A 25,056-nucleotide genomic window follows, 5' to 3' on the forward strand; every position below is an offset into this window, starting at 1 on the left:
AATTAAATAAATTAAATATGCGTAATTTTGTGATTTACTTGCTAAATTAATTAAATAAATTAATAAATTAATTAAAAATAATATAAAACAAAAAAAAAACAAAACATCTAATAATTCATATCAATCTAATTTCTCCCCCACTCGGATTCAAAAGTTAAATCTAATTTATCCCCTCTTCCTAATCGACATAATTCCTTTTGTCTACAAATCGATTTGCCTACATCATTTGCCTATATCACTATTACAGTTCATTTGCGTATAAAAATTATTGCCTACAGCTCAATTCTACAAACATTTTTGCGCACAAATATAAAGTTAAGGTTAAGTTAAGTAAGAAAATAATTTGTACTTTTAAAGTAAAGAATTTATGTTTTAAAGCAGAAAATTTGTGTTTTAAAACAGAATTTGTGTTTTTAAAGCAGAGAATAGTATATGTAAGCAATCGAGATGTACCCAGATATAAATAATTCATGCGAGCTTATATGTTCTTACATTTATTTCCGAAAGCACCAATCAAGGACTTTATCTAAGCCTACGTCTATGACGTAATCTTATAGGGAACACAACTAGTGGTCCCCCTCTGATTTAAATAAGTTTTTAGTATGTTGTTCTATGAATAAAAATAGAACATATGTATTTTTTAATATAGGCCGCACCTTAAAGGGAGACCTCCCTTGAAAATAATCGATCTCTTTTTTTCGAAGCGAATATCTTCGAAAAATTATAAAATATAAAAAAAATTTTCCAGAATGAAAATTGAATTTCTTCAAGAGTACTTTATAACTATAATAAATATTTTTTTTATTATTTATTTATTGTATACTCACATCCCCACACCAATTTTCAAAAATTTTTTAATTTTTATATGTCGAAAGTTGAAGAGCATTTTATGAAATAACGATGTGTATTAAAATCATGTTCTGAGAAATCATTTTTCAGATATGAACGAAATCGTTTCTATGGTATACATATATGCGCTCCGTATGTACTCGTCTCATACTGTGTCGGCTGCGTAAAATAGCGATGAAGACAAATACCATATTCGTCACAGTGCAGTATCAGCAATGACTATTGAAATAAATTTTTTAAATAATATTAATAATAATAATAATAATATATATAATAATAATAGTATATAATATACAACAATACTGATTCTGTTAAATTGCTAAAATTAATCAAATTTTGAAAATATATAAAAGAATATATGAAATACTTCAGACAATTAAAAATAAAGCATGAATAAAGAAATTATTACATTTATTAAATTTATTTATTTTATTTTCGTAGAGCAGCTAATTCCAGTGTTCAATGTTGACATGAATAATATTTTAATAAGAAATAATATAAGAAAAAAGGCTCAAATAATTTATAAAACTAAAAATAAGTATAGGACTATGAGCCAAACCAGGTCTTAATATTATGTTATTATAAAAACAAAAATTTATTATCACAACTCTGAATATTGTCTAAAAATATAATTTACAAAAGATTGTATAAATACAATTTTTATATATAATAACCAAGGAAATTCTAGAATAATATCACCAAGATCTCATGATGAAATTTTCGAAGATTGAGGTAGATAGGCGGAAATTAATTATCATTATTTGTGTATGAGAAAAGCATTAAGATATAGTATGGTAAGTTAATTGTATTACATAAATTTATTTTTATATTTACAGAATATAAATTAAGAAGTAATGTGCTATATTTTTTAAGTAAATGAGCTATATTTTATAGAAATTTAATATTGACTAACCTTTGTAGAAATTTAATATTGACTAATATTGAAAAATGAATAATTAATTGCTTTTACAGTAAGTATTAAAAGCACTGTTGTTCAGTACTTTTAGTACTCCAAATAAGCAATTAATTATTGTCTTTCAGTAATAAATTGGCTAATATTACTGCGAGGATATACAAATTTATATATATTTTTATATAAATTGTAACATTGTACAAAAAATTTGAAGAAATAAAAATGCTTCTTTATTAACATATATTATTACCTATAATTAATGATAATACATATATACTCTTTTACATATTTATAGAACTTCTATCTAAAGCATATGATCCTATACTATAATTACTTTTCCCTTCATTGCCTTCCTCACTGCTAACATACTGAATCTTCCCCTTCCTAACTTGGTCTCACTTCTCTATGTAGTCATAAATAAACATTTTAAAGCAACACGTCTATACAAATTTTTAACAAGAGCTATTCGCAACATTGAATTGACGTTATAATCCATCCGATTGCAATGGATATTTTTAGAAAGTATTTGTTGCTTATGACTAATTTGACTCATTCTTATAGTAATAATGTGCTTGATTTAATTTTTATAATAACATTTATATATTCATACTATATACTCATACTTACTATATATTCATAGATTCAATAAGAATTTCGACACTTCTATCTTTTATTGTACTGCACTTATTATTTTCACATTACTATACATAATACATCTATCTCTTATTTTAAGTTTCTAATGAAGAGTTTCTAATGAACATATGACTATTGCACTCAGCTAGCCTATTTTAATATTCTTAAGCTAATTGTTCTCTCTGTCAATTATGTATTCAACATCAAATGACATTAATGTGAAAAGAGGGAATACACAACATTGAATTGCATTTACCGGAACAACATTAACCTCTGTTACATGACTATTAATTACTATATTTATACGGCACGCTTTACTTGAAGTTATAACATCGATGTTATAACTTCGGCATAAAGCCGTGTAAACGTAGTAATTGATAATGATCTAATTGTTTGGTCGAAAAATCTGTTTTATTTTATTTTATTTGAAATATGATTATGTTTTAGCAACTATAATTCATTACATTTACATTGTTTTTATAGAACTTCTTTTCTTCTTTATAGTATAAGACAGAAATTAAAGAAAAATACAGAATTTTTTACTTTTTTTATTTGCTATCCTACGAAACAAATAATTTTAAATTTATTGTTAGTTTGATATTTTTATTAAAATAATTTGGTATTTGTATTAATATAAAATGTCAATAATCACAATATTTAATTTAATTTTGTATTTATTATAACGTATTTCGTATCTTTTAAAACGTGAAACAAATGCACACACACGCACACACACACACACACACCACACGCGCGCGCGCGTATCTAAAAAACGTCCCTTTTTCAGGAAGTCTATTTTCTGCGTAGCATTAATAGGACGCAACATCTTATTAATACATTATTCATGTCAATATTGAATTAACTGTTCTACGATGAAAATGAAATGAATAAAATTTTATAAAAATAATAATTTTTTTATTCATGTTTTGTTTTTAATTGTCTATAATATTTCATATATTCTTTTATATATCTCCAAAAATATTTAAATGATTTTAGCAATTTAACAAAGTCACTATTATTGTTGGTATTATTTATTATTATTATTATTATTATTATTATTAATGTTATTTAAAAAACTTATTTTAATAGTCATTGCACTGTAACAAATATTTACCTTTATCGCTATTTCGCGCAGTCATCGCGATATGAGAATACATATGAAACGCGTATAAGAGACGATTTCATTCATATCTGAAAAATGATTTTTCGGAACGTAATTTTAATACACATCGTTATTTTCAGCATAAAATGCTCTTTAATTTTCGACATATAAAAATTTAAAAAATTTTGAAAATAGGTAGGAGATATATAATAAATATATAATTAAAAAAAAATTTTTAATTATAGTTATAAAGTACTCTTGATGTCATTTAATTTTCATTCTGAAAAATTTTTTCTATCTCTTATAGATTCGAAGATATTCGCTTCGAAAGAAAGAGATCGATTTTTTCCATCCCTTTAAAGTGCGACTGAGCAGATATTAAAAAGTACATATCTCTTATTTTTGTCCATAGAACAACATACTAAAAGCTCTTTTAATCGGAGGATTCCCTTATTACCGTTGTATTCCCTTATTAGACGAAAGTGGTGGGAATGCGCAGTTGTTTGACGATACGAGCATACCCTTGTATTTATATCATGATATGGATATACATACGATGATAGGGGTACATACGAGCACAATGAATCGCATTATGCAGCAATCACGCCGAACGTATGCATTTTTTTTATATTCAATTGAGATTTTGATCAATTTCTTATGACTTATAGCTTTCAGTATACTTATAGTTTTCTATATTATTGAATAGGCTGTAATAGAGGTGTCCGAAGGACTTTTTTCCAGAGCGGGATTATACAAAATATAGTAATAGTAATAATAATAATAACGTCAAATGCTCCTTCTTATTCCCTTCCTCTCCCCTTACCTATGATGCAGACGTTTATAGCTACTAAGCTGCTATCGCCGCTATGCAGAGTCTAATAAATTTTGACAAATCGCTCGTGAGCAGGTAGAACGGAATAAATTGAATCGAAAAATCCTGTACTATTTTACAATTTTCGCACGCATGTGGACAATATGATACTCGTATAATTCGCGCATATATGCGAGCAATATGAGATTCATATAAGTGCAACGTTACTTGTGCGAGTCATGTGAGTCTCATACTGCTTACACGCGTGTGCATTTTGTTATCTGGGTAGGCAATAATACATATAAACATGATTTCGTTTCTGAAATTTTTATTTGTACGCAAAAATGCATGTAGGTAATCGATTTGTAGACAAATGAGATCCTCCCAACAAAATCTTCGCTATGCTTCTGTCTGTATAATACATTTTTTATATTTTCTAAGAATATCTTTTGCATATTTATGTAATATTACAATATAAATAATATTTCCTCTATATAATTTATTTTTGTATATATAACTTACAAAAATATTATCGCCATCGTCTTGCTCGTCATCGACTTCGTCATCTTCCTCATCGTCTCATCTTTCTTGTCTTCTGCATGCTGATCGAGTTTGCTGTTGTTATTATCATTTTCTTCTATATTATTTTATAAGTTATTTTTAGGATCTCTGTCAGACTAATTAAAGAGAAGACTAAATTAATAAAACATAATTAACTACTAATTTAGCTATAATATTTGGCTAATAATACTTTATATACAGAATTATCAAGATATATTGATTATATAGTATATAAATATACGATAATAAATTTTGATATATCTGTTGGACGTCTATTTGTCACAACTTCGGACATTGAATATGGGCTATCTTATATATATATATATCTTATGGACATATATAAATATTCAAATGATAGATTCAAAATCGAATTTACGACAATGTTCATTTCATACGTCCATGAACGTGTGGATGTAAAATAAACTATACAATGTCTTGTGTTAATTGAGTAATAGTATAATAAAATGTTTTTGGTAATATGCATAGTCAAAAGCGAAGAGAAGAGGGAGGGAGTACTTTTCTCGTTACATAATAGTAGATTTATATAATTAGATTTTATAATTGCTAATTGTTTACTGTTTTTATGACTGAGCGGAGTATTTTTGGTGTTTTTATTTCTTGGTTATTGTCATTTGACTATATATGTGTTAAACGGGTGAGAACGATTGAGCGGATACTCTATCGTTTAGGCCATAAGTTGTTTAAATTTGTACACTGAGGCTCAAACGGTGCCAAAATGTATATGAATATACTTGGCATTGCTTTAAGGAAAAACAAGCATTGTCATTCGCACTGATCATCGCACATTATCATTTCGCACTGATTATCATCATCACCGTGCTATAATTTTTATTAGTACTTATTTTAGTATTATATTAGGCGTAGTAAAAAGAAATTCATTATTTTTGCATGAAATTGAATGGAAAAATAATGGATTTCTTTTTACTACACTTAATATTACATATTATTGTAAATTAATAAATATGTGTGACTTAGTGAGTTTATTGGTTAGTAATTAATTAGTAATTAATTAAAAACAAAATAAAATAAAACAAATCTAACAGTACATACTATTCGACTAATTTCCCTTTTCCAGTGGGTTTAAAAGTCTCAAATCTAATTTAACCATCCTAGCTACGCTCATGTCTATAAAATATGTTTTCTGAATTCTTATTTCCATACATATAAGTTATTGCGAAAAATTAGTAAAGCGATGATTTAAAAGTTTAGAGCACATGCACAGAATGCAAGAGATCTACAATAGTTCGATCCCCAATCGAGGTTACATTTTCCGCAATAAAATTTTTTACAGATTTTAAAGTGACGCTTATTAGCATCAGAATATTAAGATTAATCTAAGATAAATATGAGCATTAATATAATTAAATTGCTTGCTAATACTATTACTTTAGATATGTTAGAATCTCAGAAAATCACTGAAAATAAATTCAACGCGCAGTTTGAAAGATCCGATATGAGTATATAAACTTACATAGAATTATTTCAGACTAAATATCTTATTTGATGTTTAAATACTTTATTTTACTGTTTAATTATTAATTTATTATTTATTAATTATAATTTATTTGTTATTCATAATCATATTATGGTGTTATAAGATACTTTATAATATTTTTTACATATTCTTGAAATATTTCTTATATATTTATACATGATACATATAATTTTCTCTATATAATTTATTTTTATATATTTAATTTAACTAAAAATCACGAATTCTGTTATTGCCCTGGTTGTTTTAGTTGTTGCCGTTGCCGCCGACATCGTCGTCATTGCCATCATCGTCATTGCCGTTATCCTCATTGCCATCGTTGTCATTGCCATCGTCATCGTTGTCGTTGCCGTCATCGTTGTCGTCATTGTCGTCATTGTAGTTATTAGTTTGATGTTGTAATCGTTTTCTTTCATATTATTCTGTAAACTATTTTTAGAATTTTTGCCAGGCTAATTAAAAAGAACTATCATAGAAAATTAAATTAATAAAAACTCATTAACTACTAATTTAGTTAATAATATTCAATACATAATAGTTACAGTACAATAATAGTTAATAATATTTTATACACAAAATTATTAAAGTTGGTAAATAAATAATAAATTTTAATATACTCGCCACGTCTGTTTGTCACAACTTTTCGGATACATTGAATGTATTCAAATGTACATCCCATGAACGTCCTATGAACGTCAAATAATGGATATTAAAAATCAGACTTATGATCATAAGCGCCAACTTGGAAAAAATATTGGGGCGGGGACGCAATAATATTCACTTTTTTGTGGTACTCCTGATAGAAATAAATCGCTGAAATAACTAATATCAAATTAATGGAGATTTTAACGATCTCAGCGATTTATTTCCATCAAGAATATCGCAAAAAATAGATAATGTTGTGCAGTTGACATCCATTTCTTCAGAGAAAGATCTTGTAATGCACAAGATACTTTACAGATTTCGTTACAAGGAAAAAATTCCTCATATCCTTTTTCAGGTTTTTTTCTGGTGTATGTGCAGGGACCGACACTAGGGATTCCTTCCCTAGTCTTCATGTTTAAATTCCTATCTGCTTCCCAGGTATCATGTCATCTTTGTTATTTACAAACGTTAAACAAGGATGACATGACATTTGACATTCGAGGAGCATCCTGATGGAATTAGAGCATCCTGATGGAATTAGACGCTTTAACAAGTAACTAATTGTAAGTACAACATAATAATCATCTCATCCTTGTTTAACATTGATGAATAATAAGAATGTAATGACACACTATATCATACCGTGTCATTACACCGTCTCTTATTAAAAGGGACCCACAAACGACGTGTCAGCGTCATCACTTTTAATTCGCCACGTCAACGTTATGTATGGCGTAGGATAACTCCGGCAAATAAGCCGTGCTGAGATTTACGCCGCAGAAATTAGAAAAAATAGAAGGAGTGGGGGTAATTTTCCCGCAATTATTCCGTTACATGCCTTTATGTTATAGTGTGTTATAATTTCAGCTTCTTACTGCTAATATTGTTAATGAAATTATTGTGAGTTGAATCGATTTGTCACTGTATTAAGTAATCATCATAAATTCTAAGTCATCATAAATTATAATCTACATAAAATGATTATTGTAGAGCATGTGACTTAGTTATTTTGTGATACATATGTGTAATAGAATAGTAATGTGGTATAGTAAAATATAAATATACTTTGCTTTTGTATTTTTTGTTTAGTTTGTTGTCTTGTATATCCCACCTGTTTGGGATATATGGTATTTTTAACAGGCGAGATTTATGCCCAAAACATACAAAGTGCGCTGATTGAATTCAGTACATTAAACGCATTATGAAATACCTCATAACACTTGTAATATGTAAGAAGATTGTAATTATTATTTATTATTTCATATACAAATTTACCATTCTTATTCCTTAATAAAACTTTACAAACACATTTTATAAGTTATTGATCTTATTTATATGTATTATTTATAATTTTTTTATGAACCATACGTATCCCTCTCCCTATGAGTCATATATTTGCATTCTTTGCAAAAAATAAACATTTTGAAATTCTCGTATTTTTACCGTATATCCCACTCCTATGAAAAAAAAACAAATTGAAGACATATTAATAGGACCATCGCCGCTTAAAGGACTTAATAATAGGGACAAAAACATATTTTTTATTTTTGTCAAAAAATAAAGTATTAACATTTTTTAGATTAAAGAAATATTATAAGAAAAAGAAATAGTTGAAAAACCGATATGAAAAACCGATTGATTGCAAGTAGATAAAATTAAAGCTACAATATTTAATAATTAATTCAGTAATAAGTAAATTACTGGCTAAAAGGCACATTAATAGGGACAGTTACCCTATTTCGGATTTCTAATATTTTTTTTATAGTAGTAGGCAATATAAAGTTTTTATTGATATAATTCGTTTACTTTAAACATAGTAAATGATACTTAATAAATTAAGTTTTGATAAGTGCGACGTAATTACCCTATGTCATGTGGCCGATACTTTCTCACAGTTTTGATTGCAGAAATTATTTGTAATTGTTAAAAAACCTTTTATTAGAAAACTAAAAGATAAAAATTATTGAGAGAGCATTGCCCCCTCCCCCTTCCCAATAAAATTATTCTCATTCTCATAAAAGGATAGAAGATATCCTCTCATTCTAGAAGAGATTCTCTCGCTCTGTCAAGACTCCTGATTATAGCCACAATTTAATCTATGTATATAAGATCTAGGTTTTTAGGGAGAGATCTAGGTTTGTTAAGGGAATGCTGGAGTAAAAATTGTCGGGCATTGCAGATCGATAAATCTCCGAATTTACTGAACGGAATAAAAATCCTTTTACAGGATTAAAATAGAAGCAAAATTGAAAGATGCTGTAATGAACTTTATATTAAAATCGAAAAAAAGTTTTGATGTTTCTTTAATACAAAAGTTTTAGTTTGTATAGACAAAATGACAGTTCAGCACCCAACGTTTTATGTGCACAAAATAACAAAATACTGATTGTAAGTTTAATTTATTGTAAGTTGAAATTAAGATTAAAAAGAAAGATTTATATCGAAAATTAATTATAAATTATGTGTATACGAATGCTAAACGAATCAACTAGTTGAAATTTACTTTATGGTTAAGTTTACTGCTATTTCTATTTCCGTCAAATCTAAAGAAATATCCTGATTGATTCATTGGCTTAAGTTTAACGTCTTACGTTTACTATTATGGAATTTTGTTTGCGGTAGCAGATTACTGCCATTTTTGTGTGTGTCACAAGGTCTGTTCTTTTTGGTTGAACTTCTGCACCAGTTCCTCTTTCTTTTTCTTCTTTCTTTCTGAAGAGGTAAGAAAAAACGTTGAATTGGTGCTTCAACTGAAAAGAACAGGCCTATAAGCTTAATTGTAGCATATAAGCTTAATTTAGCAGTAGGTGTTAGATCTTGCAAGAGATAACTTTGCAAATGTTAAATAAGAATAGATGTATGCATTTGAATTTGAAGAGACAGAACGATAAGAAATGATTTAAAGATATCACTATTATCAACTTTTTAAATTTGGAATTTAAAAAAATTTGTCGACATCGATCAAGTTCAGTACTCCAGCATCTCTTTAATATGCATAGGCAAATGAGAAGGGGGACAAAAAGTCGTGTCCTCTCTAAATCAAGAAGAAAAATAAAATAATTAGAAAAAAATATATGACTATGCTTAAGGCGCTTCTAGATAATCAACATACACTAATATGGGCGCATATCGTACACATTAATACATACATGACATACGTAATTATCTATATTGAATGTAGATCAATATTTAGCGAAATGTGCAAAGTTGTGTGTGTGGTGCATATGTTGGCCATATCGTCTTTAATTCACAAGATTAATTTTGTAAGAAAAGAAATCGACGATGAAAATTTTATAGAAAAATTTTTTGAGAAACCAAAACGACTAGTGTTATAAATTTAAATTTACCTAGTTAAAACAATCAAACAGTTAAAAATTTTAAGAGAAAAAATAAAATAAATTAAATATGCGATTTTGTATTTTTTATTTGTTAGTAATTAATTAATAATAATAATATAAAACAAGTCTAATAATAATATAAAACTAGTCCATTCATTTGATTAATTTTCCCCTCTATGCTTGTTCAAATGTTTTAATTTTAATTTAGCCTCCTAAAATTTTCACAATGTTCATGTCTATATAATGTATTTACAGATACAATGTATTTAAATATATTTTAAAAGTTTTCTAATACATATCAGATACTTTTAAATTATTTTATATTATATTTTATTATGATAAAAGTAATATAAAAAAAACATACTAGATTGTACTGTTCGACAAAATTTGATTTTTTTTTCCTACGGCGACCGTACTTCTTAATAGACGACCCATATTTCTTAATAAATTCAAGATTGCTGAATTCAAATACGTCAGCAAAAGATTATGTCAGATTTTTTAGATAAATCAAGTAATATGAATAAAAAACAGGATTTTTTACCAAATTTATCATTTTTTTGTGATCAAACGAAATTTTATTTTTTAATTTCATTAATGCCACTTTAAAGAGCGATCCTCACCTTTAAAACGAATTTTTATTTTTTATTGTGCAATTTTTTTTTCATCAAGTTATGGACATTTTCTGAAATGTAAAATGATGAATTCAAATTAGCGGATTGATTCTGGAAAGTAGACAGATTTGTATCAAAAAGATATCTTAGGCTTTTTAGAAGTCGCTGATACCGAATCTGAAAAACTTATTATAAAATATAGAAATTCAAAATGGCGGAGCTATTACAAAGGATCAAAATGCGAAGACATTCTGCCATATTAGATCCGCCATTTTGAATTTTCATATTTTAAGTTTTTCAGATTCGGTATCAGTGATCTCTAGAAAACCTAAGATACTTTTTTTATTTTATTTCTAGATTCGATCCGCTAATTTGAATCCACCATTTTATATTTCAGAAAACGTTCAATAACTCAATGAAAAAAAATCTCACAATAAAAAAATAAAAATTCGTTTTAAAGGTAAAGATTCGCTCTTTAGAGTGGCGCTAATGAAATTAAAAATAAAATTTCGTTTGGCCACAAAAAAATGATAAGTATGACTAAAAAAACGCTGTTTTTGGCTCATATTACTCGATTTATTTCCATAATTTGATATGATAGGTATCTTTCGCTGGCGGATTTAGATTTAGCGACCTTGAATCTATTAAGAAATATTGGCCCTACTCACTGCTTTTGTTTGTTGGACTGTGTTATAATTAATCATTTTTATTGTTTTAAAAACAATTAAGGGGATTCTAAAGTTTCCTGCTACCGATTAAATCATGTAATTTTCGTATAATACTTTTACAAATACTTTTTCACCGATTCGAAAATCTTTTTCCAGGATTAAAATATACGTATTAATACGTGTATGGGAGTCTATATCGAAGAAAGAACGATTAAAAATTTCAAAGTTGATACATTTTTTACCATTTCTTTTTTTAGAATGTAATATGACGTCTTGGCTGTCAAGTTGTGACAACATTTGCTTGATACGAAAGCTTTGCAACCTGTACCATACATGTAAAATAGGTTCCCAGATACGTAGTTTACACGAACAACGTCGAGTTCTTAGAATTAGACTTAGACGCTTTATCGCGATGAAAATTTGTTATACGAAATTGACACGAATGTACGATTGCGTACATCATAGGTTGTGTGAGATATTGAGCGAGTTCAAGACGACAAAGCGGCTAGGCGTGCTTAAGAGCGATTGAATATGATCGATGGATCTATAAGTAACAATCAATTATGCTCATTTGCTTGGCGAGCAGGCTAGCCTTTGTTAATTTGAACGCGCCCATTAATTAAAGTATATAAAGAGTATATAAAGGTATATAAAGGGTGGTATATAAAGAAATGTTGATGCACGGCACGCGGCGCGATCTCTTCGTTGAAATTCAAGCTTCGCTTTAGGATTCTCTTAAATCATAATATTATAATAAAGTAACTAAAAATCTTTGTATACATCACATATATTGTTTTTTACAAATGAAAACTGGAGTTTCAGCACTAATAATACTTAATCTTTACATTATTCCAATGATTTACTCCAATGATATATGATACGAAAACTCCGCAAGAGAAAATAAGACGCAAAAACTTGCAATTATCATAAAATGATTTATGATAAGATTTTCCAAACATTATTCGTTATTAATTTTACAAACTTATATTTGTTTAGACCTTAATCAGGAGTGACATCATCACACATGTATAATGGAATCGGCTTGCCTACAAGGATCCCGCTTGCCTAGAAATCAACTGCCTACAGTATCGTTTGCCTATGGTACGTCACTTTTATCAACAACTCGATTGTATACAAAAATTATTATAGCTTGATTGTCTATTGTACTTTTGCGCACAAGTAACAATTTCAGAAACAACGTCATATTTGCCACATGTATTATTGTCTATATGTGTTATTGCCTATATGAATTATTGCTTATAGTTCGATTAACTACAAGTACTTTTATACACAAATGAGAATTTCATGGACGAAATCTAATTTTCCTACATGTATGATTGCCTACAAATTGATTGCCTATTGTATTATTCTCTATTTTAAAAACACAAATTCTTTGTTTTGAAACAAATTCTTTACTTTAAAAATATAAATTATTTTCTTATTTAATCTCTAATATTTGTGCGCAAAAGTGCATGTAAGCAATAATTTTTGTGCGCAAACGAATTGTCGGTAAAAGTAATGTATAACGCTACTGTAGGCAATCGATTTGTAGGCAAAAGGAGCCATTTTATGAAATCATCCCTTTGCTGAGGAAATATATTTGAAAATGTATCTGAAAATTAATTCTGTATTTTGCTACAAATACAAATACTCAAATTTAATTTTATTTCGGATACAGGTTAGATATAAATGTATCTCTTGTATACATATATCTAGATACATATATTGAGATATCTACTCAACACTGTCTATAAGTTATTACAAAGAATATTATTAAGGCCTCGGCCTAAGGCTTAGGGCGTCCGCACAGAATGCAAGAAATCCGGATTAGATCTCTGTTTGGAGATATATTTTTCGTAACAAAATTATTTACAAATTTTAGGATGCTTACCAACATCAGAATTTTAGATTAATCGATACCTATGAGGATTAATATAATTAAATTGCTTGTCAATAGCACTATTACTGCTCTATAGATTTATTAGAATCACGTTTAAACTACAAATAAATTCAGCGCGCAGTTTGAGGGATTGGATATGAATATATGAAATTCACACAGAATTATTTCAGCACTAGAGATCCAGCTTGACTTTAAAATCTTTATGTTCAATTCGTTGTGTAGTCGCATTATGATCTTATAAGACATTTTGTGATATTTTTATCTCTTAGGATATTTCATATTTATAATACATATAATTTTTACTGTATTTATTTTTATGTATTTAACCTTACTAAAAAATTACGAATTTCGTTATTGCCATGGATGTTTTTTGTTGTTGCCTCCGGCATCATCGTCATCGTCGTCATTATAGTCATCGTTGTCATCGTTATTAACGTCATTATCGTCGTCACCGTTATCGTCGTCGCTCTCATCGTCGTCGTCATCGTCGTCGTCATCGTCGTCGTCGTCGTCGTCGTCGTCGTCATTATCGTTATTGTTATCATCATCGTCATTATCGTTATCGTTATCATCATCGTCATTGTTATCATTATCATCATTATCGTCGCCGCCGTTGTCTTCATCATCCTCGTTGTCATCGTCATTATTGTAATCATGTTTGATATTGTAATTGTTTTTTTCTATGTTATTCCGTAAGCTATTTTTAGAATCTCTGCCGGATTAATTAAAAAAAAAAGTTACGTTAACGTTACGTAAACGTTAAAGTTTAAATTAATAAAAATTTATTAACTATGTCAATTTAGCAAATAATATTTAGATAATAATATTTTATATACAAAATTATACTAAAATTATACTAAATTATTATGATTGGTATATAAATATTGGGTTGAAGGGAAAGTTCTGCGGTATTTTATCAAAATTGTATATACAATATCTTTATTAAAAATAATCAAAATTTAAATTAAAAAAAAAAGTTTTAAATCTTTCGAAATCTCTACTTTCGAATAGTTACCATATTTTTTGAATTTATGTAGATTTTGTAATTTTTATATATAGAAATTTTATATAGAAATTTTATTATTATATAGAAAATTAAAGGGATTAGCGTCTCCGTTATAACAACATAATTGCAATCGAAAGGAAACTTGTAATCAGTAAGTAATCAGTAATTTCTCTTTTTGTGTCAAGGAATGACTATCTGGGAAATTTTAACATGTTCGCTGGACGTCTATCTTTGTCACAACTTCTGACTACATTGAAAATACGCCATTTTATGTATATCTTATGAATGTTCAAATAATAAATAATGAAAAATCGAATTTACGATGATGTCCATTTCATGCTCGTGGACGTAAAATGAACATAAAATATAGGTCTATACAATGTCCTGTGTTAATTGGGTAATAATATAATAAAATAATATAATATAATTTTATTAATGTGATTAGTCAAAGGGAGAGAGAAGAACAAAAAATCGTGGATTTCCTTAATCTTAAAGAAAAATGTAATAATTAGAAAAAATTTATATACTTACGTTTATTGAGCATTCACAATAAATTAATTTTTGCCAGAAAAAAAGAAATCGGAGGTAAAAGATTATAAAAAGATTTTCTAAGAATCCAAAACGACTAATGTTATAAATTTAAATTTATCTCACTAAGAAAAAAATGCTTCATTGATTCAATTAAAGTTTATCAATTTAAGTTTACGGACTGTCATTAACATTAATTAATTTATGTATACTTTTATTGACATAAAAACCATGACTATTGAAATAATAATTTATGCCTTTATGTTAATAAAAATGTACATGAATTAATCACTTATGTTAGTGACAGCTCGTAATATAGACTTTAATTGAATCAACAGTATTTTTTCTCTGTAATTTGAACAGTTAATTTAAAATTTTAAGAGAAAGATAAAGTAAATTAATAAATTAAATATGTGTGAGTTCGTGATTTATTTGCTAATAATTAAAAATATTAAAACAAAACAAATATAGTTCATACGAGTATAGTTCCCGTTCAAAAGTCTCAACTTTAATTTAGTCCTTCTTTCAGTCAAAATTCTGCTATACCCATGTCTATGTAATATATTTTTTAAATGTTTATTATTATATATATGAGTTAAAAATGAGTGCAAAGAATATTACTATTATTATTAAGACCTTGGTGATCTAAAGGTTTAAGGCTTTCGCACGGAATGCAAGACATCCGAATTCAATCTCCGAATTATATTTTTCGCAATAAAATTATTTATAACCTTTAAGATGCTTATCCGCATCAGATTATTAAGATCAATTTAAGATGCTTATAAATATTAATATTAATTGTTCATATTATTTCTTTAGATCTGTTAAAATTGCGTTTTAAAATTGACAATAAATTCGCGTAATTTGAGGGAATGAATATGTATAAATAATATATAAATTCACAAAGAATTATTTTAACTAAAGATTCAGTTTGGTCAATTATAGCTTTTATTGTCAATTCGTAATCACATTACGGTCTTATAAAATTTTGTAATATTTTTTATACATTCTTAGAATATTTCCTGCATATTTATAATATATATAATTTAAAATAATAAGAATTTTATTGGATCATACATTTAAAAACTCAACAAATAGGAAATAGGAAGTAATAATCAAAACTAGATTTTTTAATAATCCAATGTGAATTAATATATACTATATAGGTCTACAAAGTGTTACCACCTCTACATTTTGGAAACGGTTCAAAATGAAACCGCGAAATATGTATTCAATCGCGAAATATGTATTCAATAATTTTGAGGGATTATTCTTTTAAAGGAGGATCTCCCCCAAAAGGATATTCCAGGCGAGCCTTAACTTAAAAATTTCAAATAGAATTTTCTCTATTGTAGAATATCATTTTAAAGGGAATATCATTTTAAAAAAGGAAGTTTTTAGTTCTATTCGGAGATTGATATATTGACCCATTTGGGAGTTAGTGTCAAAGTTTGAAAAAATTTATTTGTTCATACTTTCAACATATGTTGGATTTATTGTAATAACTGTTCAAAACCGTTTACCTTTAATAGTAAAATAATTTTAAATATTTAAAAATATATAATTACAAATATTTATAATTATTGGGAGTACAAATTAGTTCGGTCCGTTCAAAAATGCATTTATTTCAAAATAAAATGAACAGATCAATTACCAGGTATGTAAATATGAAATTGGAATTTACCAATAGATGACCATAGCTGTCAATGTAGTTGCCGTCAGACGGCGCCATTGACGCCATTTTTTTGTTCTGACATCTGACAAAGATTTTCAACTCACAACAATACAAGTTTCATACAACAGTATAGTTTGTAATAGCGTTGAACATGTCGAATTTTGTGTCTGGACGATTTACAGACAGCATTGATTTTCTATTACTATTTGAAGAAAACTACTGCAGAATCGCATCGAATGCTTGTCGAAGCTTACGGTGAGCATGCTCTTGGTAAATCACAGTGCTTTGAGTGATTAAAAAATTCAAAAGTGGCGATTTTGACGTGAGAAACGAAGAACGTGGAAAACCACCGAAAAAGTTTGAAGATAGCGAATTGCAAGCATTTTTGGATGAAGATAATGCTCAAACTCAACAACAACTCGCGGATCAATTGAATGTGACACGAGAAGCCGTCTCCATATGTTTGAAGTCCATGGGAAAGATCCAGAAAATGGGTTCCACATGAACTGAATAAAAGACAGCAGGAAAAACCGAAAAACTACTTGCGAAATGCTGCTCGCCAAATACAAAAGTCATTTTTCTATCGAATTGTGACTAGCGATGAAAAGTGGATATATTTTGAGAATCCTAAGCGTAAAAGATCATAGTTAACTCCAGGCGAACCATTGACATCGACTGCAAGGCCAAATCGCTATGGACGGAAGACAGTGCTCTGTGTTTGGTGGAATCAGAAAGGTGTGATCTATTATGAGCTGCTAAAACCTGGCGAAACCGTTAATACTGAACCGACAACAAATGATCAATTTGAATCAAGCTTTGTGTGAAAAACGAATATCAAAAAAGGTAACACAAAGTGATTTTGCTTCATGATAATGCACCATCACATAGCAAAACTGGTCAAGGAAACGATTGAGGCATTTGGTTGAGAAATATTTTCGCATGCGGCTTACTCATCAGACTTGGCTCCGTCCGATTACCATTTATTTGCATCGATGGGACACGCACTTGCTCAGCAGCGCTTCACTTCTTACGAAGATATACGAAAATGGCTAGACTAGTTTGGCTCAAAAGAGCAACAATTTTTTTGATGTGGCATCCACAAATTGTCAAATTTTTCACAGATGGAAAAAATGTATAGCTACCGATGGGCAATACTTCGAATAAAATATTTTTTATCATTTTCATGCAATAAACGTATATTTTCTATTAAAAAATTCCGGTTTCACATTTACATACCTTGTATTGTCCATCGCTGCCTACTACTTTTTCCCATCTCTCAGGCAATTTCCGAATTCCATCGAAAAAATGGCTCGTCTTTGGAGGCGATCCAATTTTGGAGCCAATTTTCGATTTCTGCGAAAGAAGTGAACCGGTTGCTGCATCCTTCGGAACAACCAGTAATCAGAAGGAGCAATGTCCGGAGAATACGGCGGGTGCGGTAAAACATCCCATTTGAGTGTTTCCAAATATTTTTTTACGACTTTAGCGAGGCCGAGCGTTATCATGAAGAAGAATAACTTTATCATGTCTTTGCTCGTATGGCCGTTTTTCTCGCAATGCACGGCTCAATTGTAGCCGATACCAATCGCCCGTAATGGAATCGCCAGGTTTCAGCAGCTCATAGTAAACAAGACCCTTTTGATCCCTCCAGATACAGATCCCACCATGATCTTCGTACCATGAATGTTCGGCCGTGGTGTTGATGTTGAGGTCGATTGGCAATGACTGGGCTTAGCATAGTATTTTTTCTTCTGGGGTTATCGTAGAATATCTACTTCTCATCTCCAGTCACAATCCGATGCAAAAAACCTTTTTTCTGTTGTCTTTGAATCAGCTGTTCGTAAGTGAAAAATCGCCTTTCAACGTCTCTCGATTTCAGTTCATAAGGTACCCAATTTCCTTGTTTTTAAATCATTCCCATGGCTCTCAATCGTACAGAAACGGCTTGTTGAGTTACTCCCAATGATTCTGCAAGCTCCTCTTGCGTTTGACTCTGATCTTCTTCGAGTAATACCTCTAATTCTTTGTCTTCGAATTTTTTTGGCTATCCAGAGCGAGGCTTGTCTTCAACGCTGAAATCTCCATCTTTGAAACGTCGAAATCATTCCCTACATGATTTATCAGTTGGAGCAGTGTCACCATAAACTTCGACAAGCATTCGATGGGCTTCAGCCGCACTTTTCTTCCAATTAAAGAAGAAAATCAAAACCTCCCGCAAATGCTGCTTGGTTATCACAAAATTCGACATTTCAAACACAGTAAAAATCAAGGTTTTTGTATGTATGAAATTCAAAGCGATATAAACTGAATATTATTAGCAAATGTTTAACCTCTCTGAAACCGCCAAAATCAGTTGTCACTATGAACCATTCACAACAGCTGGAGCCATCTTAGGGAAACGGACCGAACTAATTTGTACTCCCAATATATTTAAATATTTATTAAATTTCATTTATGTTAGATTAAGTCAGATGTTATTTGTATTATCAAATATATGTTTCTTATATCATATTTTTATATCATATTGAATTTTACTATATCAGAATGTAAAATTTAGTTTCTCTTATCTTATTCTCCGCCGGATTCTGGTGATCTAATCTTATTCTACATTACCAGTAACGCATAGCCTCTGTCCGTAGACAGATAGGCAATGACCTACTGATGTGTAGTTTGCGAAAATACTTTGTACATACTTCGATGAAATGTATTTCAATGAATAAGTCATTATAGTCCAATTGAATGATTAACGCATTCACCTGATCTGGCTTGCAACGATCGTTTTTTATGAGGCCATTTCGAATTGGCACAATACTGTCTCTAATAACATTGAAGATCTTAAAACGAGAATTACGGCAGCTTGTAAAAACATATCTAAGAAAAAGATTTTAGAATGTAAGAATTTCATAATTGATTGTTTTACTGTCAAGAAGTAAACAGTACCTGTTTTGAACAGTTATTGCAATAAACAAATATTGAAGATAAGAACAAATAGAATTTTTTAAACTTTGTGATATTGAATAACTTCCGAACGGGAGTCAATATATCAACTTTTGCATAAAATTAAAAGTTTCTTTTTTTTATGCTCTTTCATATGATATGCTACAATAGAGAAGTTCCATTTGAAATTTTTAAATTGAGGTCTAAGACACCTCCTTAAGGGGAGAACCTTCCAGACCCCCTTAAAAGAGGAACACCTCGAAATAATCGAACACGTATTTCGCAATTTTTCATAATTTTGAATCGTTTCCAAAGGAATGGTAACAGATCTTATAGATACTCTGTATGTACATGCATATATATCATATTTGTAGTCATTCGAATGTGCGCTGAATTTTCTCGAATTAAAAATGCAATTAAACTTCTGAATAATATAACAATTAAATTTTTGATGTTGATTAGGCATCTATTAAAAATATCTTATGCAGGAAATAAATAAATTTATTTATTGCAAAAAATATTATTTTGGCCGAGAGTCGAACCTGATCTCTCCGAGCGAATCTTAAGCCTTGAGGCTACCGAGGTCTTTTAATAATATTCTTCTCAATAATTAGTATATGGAAACAACGTTTGAATGAAATATGGTAATAATATACATATATAATATATAATAATTAATTCATGAATTTTTTAATTCACATTGAATTATTTAAACATTAAAAGATTTAGCTTTGAGCGTTATAGCCATTATTTTCTATTTCCTATTTGTTGAGTTTAGTTTAGAGATATGTATAATTTGCTCTATATAATTTATTTTATTTAAGCTTACCCAGTCACGAACTCCGTTAATGCCGCCGCTGTTTTAACTGTTGCCATTGCCGCCGTCGTTATCGTCATCGTTGTCATTATCATCATCATCGTCATTGTCGTCATTGCCGTCGTCGTCATTGTCGTCGTCATCATCGTCGTCGTCGTCGTCGTCATCGTCTTTGTAGTTGCGTTTGATGTTTTCGTAAGTCTTTTCTTCCATATTCAGTATGCTATTTTTAGCTTCTCTGTCTGACTAATTAAAAAAGAACATAGAATATTAATTTAATATTAATTTATTATCTGCCAATTTAGCTAATAATATTTAACTAATAATACGTTATGTATAAAATTTTCAAAGTTGGTAAATAAATAATAAATTTTAATAAGTTTCTCAATGTTTTCACAACGTTGGGTTACATTGAATACTGGCCATCCTCTGTGTTCATCCTGTACCTACGTCCATTAATGAATGTCTTAAATGTGAGACTTATGACGACATCTGTTTCATGTCCATGAATGTATAAAAATGGACATAAAATGGACATCTATAGACATTTTGCTTTTGAGTGATAGCACAAGAAACGTTTTAATTATGTGTTATAAACTTTACTTATAAACTTTAAAATAATCGATTTTTGGGTTTTGAAAGTACGTACCTTTAAGAAAAAAAATTTTCTATAAATTTTAAATCGATCCGACAAAAATCGATAAAGTTAGCAAATTTAACATATATCAGTTCGAAGCAAATATAGAATGAGAACTGCACACAAGCAAATCCTTTCTACGATTGTATGAATTATATATTTTATACTATTAGGTGTACAACTTTGCTTCCGCCGTTTTCCTATAAATGGCTTTAGCGATAAGTGGTGGTCGAAATAAATAGATCATAGACGTCATACAATAAACTTGGGCATCTGTCAACATAACCCCATAGAAACATTAGTCGATTTGTGTCTGCATCATAAAGTTATTCTCGATTGAAAATGTCAGTTTACGAGCCAAATTCTCGTCATTTGCGGGAGGTTTTAATTTTTTGCTTCAATATGAAGAAATCTGCGGCTGAGGCTCATCGAATGCTCTCAAATACTTATAGAGGCCGCTATTAGTGAAAGAACGTGTCGTGAGTGGTTTCAACGCTTCGAGAACGGTAATTTTGATGTCCAAGATCATGCTCTATATTTGGTGGGACCAGCTCGGCGTAGTGTATTATGAACTGTTAAAACCGACTGAAACAATCACAGGCGATCGGTATCGAACGCAATTGCGTTTGAGCCGAGCATTGACAGACAAACGGCCGCAATACAACGAGAGACACGATGAAGTGATTTTGCAGCATGCCAATGCTCGATCCCATGTTGTGAAAGTGGGCAAGACATACTTGGAAACGTTGAAATGGGAAGTCCTATCCCACCCGCCGTATTCTCCAGACGTTGCTCCCTCTAACTATCACTTGTTTCGATCAATGGCACACGGCCTGGCTGACCAGCACTTCCAGTCTTATGAAGAAGTAAAAAATTGGATCGATTCGTGGATAGGCTCAAAAGATGATCAGTTTTTTCGACGCGGGATTCGTACGCTATCCGAAAGATGGGAGAAAGTAGTGGCTAGCGATGGACAATACTTTGAATCATAAATGTATAACCAGTTTTTTACAATAAAGCCTGGAATTTCGGAAAAAAAACGGCGGAAGCAAAGTTGTACACCTAATAATATAATTTATATTTGTGTGTGTTATATAATTACACGAGTCTATACAAAGTGTTTGAATCAATTTGGAAAATAAACCTAAAAACCAAGTTGTAGTAAGACAGTTGAGCAGTTTGTATTGCTGCTAGTACCAATATTTAATGAAGGTATTGTACTTCTTAAAATGCTTTAAGCTATTGGAATAAATACTGGCCCAAATGTTCATAGATATGTCGAAAAAGAAGACGATACACTTATTAAAATTTTGCATGCAGCAGAGGATTCAAGAGGCAAAAGTATTTCAGCAACAAATTTAAATTAAAGTTTTGGAAGTTGCAATTCATTTGAGGAGTTTACTATATGGTTCTGGAATAGACGATTCCGTGTTAATTAAAAAATTTGCATTTACTTAATTGCAAATGTTAACTTAAAACTTTAAACGCGTTTTTTAAACATATTTTTAAAATATGATGACCAAAATATCTTAAGAACTACTGCATCGATCATAATAAAATTTGATAGACTTTTTTAACACTAAAAGTTCTCAATTGTGACATCTTTTTCTATTGCATCTTTATTTTAACGATAAAGAACGAGCGATTTTTTTTTATTAGAAAACCATACTTCAACGTTGAACCGCCGCTATTTTGTCATTAATTTTTCGAAAAAATGAACGGTCAGGTACTAGATAATCTTATATTATATTAATACATATTATATTAATTAAATTTGTCCAGCTTTTTGATGAAGTATTATAGCTGAAAGCTAGAGAGAAAAAATAGTTGCCGCAAAACACTTCTAACAAAAATTAGTCCTGAGAGATTATCCATTATCTCTTTAGTTATCAATACATTACTATAAAAAATTAGAGTTATCCTTAAAATACTTGTGTTTGTTTCAAAACATCTTTAAACTTTTTCAAACAAAATTTTCAAAGACACGTGTTTTTACGCCTTGCAACTAAGTATATAACTTCTTAATATGCATTAATAGATAGTCAAAGAGAAAGGACAGAAAATCGTGCTCTAAATCTTAAAAAAAGACAAAATAATTACAAAAAAATTATATATTATGGACTATATTTAAGCATTCAGAAATTAATTTTGAAAAAAAAAAGAAAGAATAATTGGAAGTGAAAGTTATAAAAAGATTTTCTTCAGAATCTCGGCTAGTGTTATAAATAAATTTTTCTTCAGTTTGAAGAATTAGTTAAGAGAAGACAATTTTAAGAAAAAAGTAAGGTAAATTAATAAATTAAATATGTGTAATTTCTTGCTAGTAATTAATTAAAAATAATAATATGAAAATCACACATATTCAGGAAGGTAATTTTGAGGGTTTAAATCTTCCCTCCTTTCTCCTCGAAATTTTTTATTAATTATTTTATTTTGAGAGGATCCCGTTAGTGCACATCCTGATAGTACACATCCATTCAAATCGGATATCTAATAATTGATATCTAATAATTTTTGACTTCTTTATTAATGAAAATATTTTATTTTGAATTGGCGATGTACTACATGTTCTATCGAACTTCTCTCTTTCATTTTTAAATGTAAAAAACATACAACTTTTGACTTTGTGAGTTTTTTGCTATTACGTATAATAATATTTTTTTCTTCTCGTTATTAAAGTCATATATACAGTAATTTTAACTTCTGTTTATTCGAATTTTGATAAAATATGCAATACGCAGGAAAAATTTTTGTAAGGTTTTTGTTCCGCACAAAAAATAGAATATAATTGATACAATCTTGTAGTAACTATATTGTCCTTCTTAAAAAAAATTCTTTAAAAAAAGAAGTAAAAGTAGTATAAAACGTAACATTTTTCTTCTTTAAAATGAAGTATGAGGAGATATTAAATGTTGTAAAAATATTCAAATGGAATACATTAATGTTAAAAATTATCATTTACAAAATATTAATATTTGTAAATTACAACAACAAAATTGGTGCAGTGTTCTTTTCAGTACAATAATAAAATTTTTTTTATTGTCATTTCGATTAGTGCACAGTACATCACTGGGTTGATTGAAAATCTTCTCCCAACAAAATTCCACGATATATCCATGAAATAAAACATATCTATTATGTACCATTTGTCTAATTTCTGCCTCTCCCTGCCCATACAGTATAGAATTTGCAACAATATTTCTGCAATATTGCTGCAATACAATGTTGCTGCAATTTTTGCTGTAGGAGCGGGTCCAAAGGTTTAAATTCTAGTTTAGCCTTTCTCCCTAAACAAAATTCTAACTGCACCCACGTTTATATATTTTTTATACGTTTTTAGAATATTTTATGCATATTTATAATACAATATAATTTCCTATATAGAGATCGTGACTAAATTTTAAATAAAAGAAGTGATATCATCTAGCGGCAGACCTAGAATATTAGAAAAATCCAAAATAGATCCTATTGATTACAGATGGACATCTTTAGAATTTTTTATTTTTATATCCTGTGTAGGACATAATGAGGCTCTCATTGATAGTCCATAGGACATTCTTAGAAAGTGCTTAGAACTTATTATGGAGGTATTTATGACATTTTTAGGGGCTTATTTATTAGAGATAAAGCTAAAGATATTCTAAAATTTTCATTTTAGTATAATGTTCCAGGATATTCAGGACGTATTCAGGATCGTCCTGAGAACGGTTTTGTGCTGTTTGAGATCAAAGGGAGTTTTTATTGTATTGTATTTTAAAAGATTTTGATATCAGTTATAAAAATATTGAATAAAAGGTAGAAATTTCCTTTTAAAATATCAAAGTTGATTTTGCAAATTTCTCTATATTGGTGTTCAAAAGTCAAATGAGTGTATTAACAGTGTAACATTCAGATTATATATGTTTATATATA

General features: G+C 29.2%; 1 protein-coding gene and 1 pseudogene across 1 annotated transcript in view; one reads left to right on the plus strand and one right to left on the minus strand.

The window, feature by feature from the left end:
* LOC108692252 overlaps positions 1-4,210 on the plus strand; it is a 7,680-nt gene extending 3,470 nt beyond the window's left edge. The window contains 2 exon segments of the mRNA XM_018200423.1: positions 3,910-4,109; positions 4,204-4,210. Coding sequence (XP_018055912.1) covers positions 3,910-4,109; positions 4,204-4,210 — 207 coding nt within the window.
* A 616-nt stretch (positions 4,211-4,826) lies between these two features.
* Positions 4,827-25,056, minus strand: part of LOC108692253 — a 29,024-nt pseudogene continuing 8,794 nt past the window's right edge.

Source organism: Atta colombica, unplaced genomic scaffold (genome assembly GCF_001594045.1).
Source record: "Atta colombica isolate Treedump-2 unplaced genomic scaffold, Acol1.0 scaffold68, whole genome shotgun sequence".
Lineage (NCBI taxonomy): Eukaryota > Metazoa > Arthropoda > Insecta > Hymenoptera > Formicidae > Atta > Atta colombica.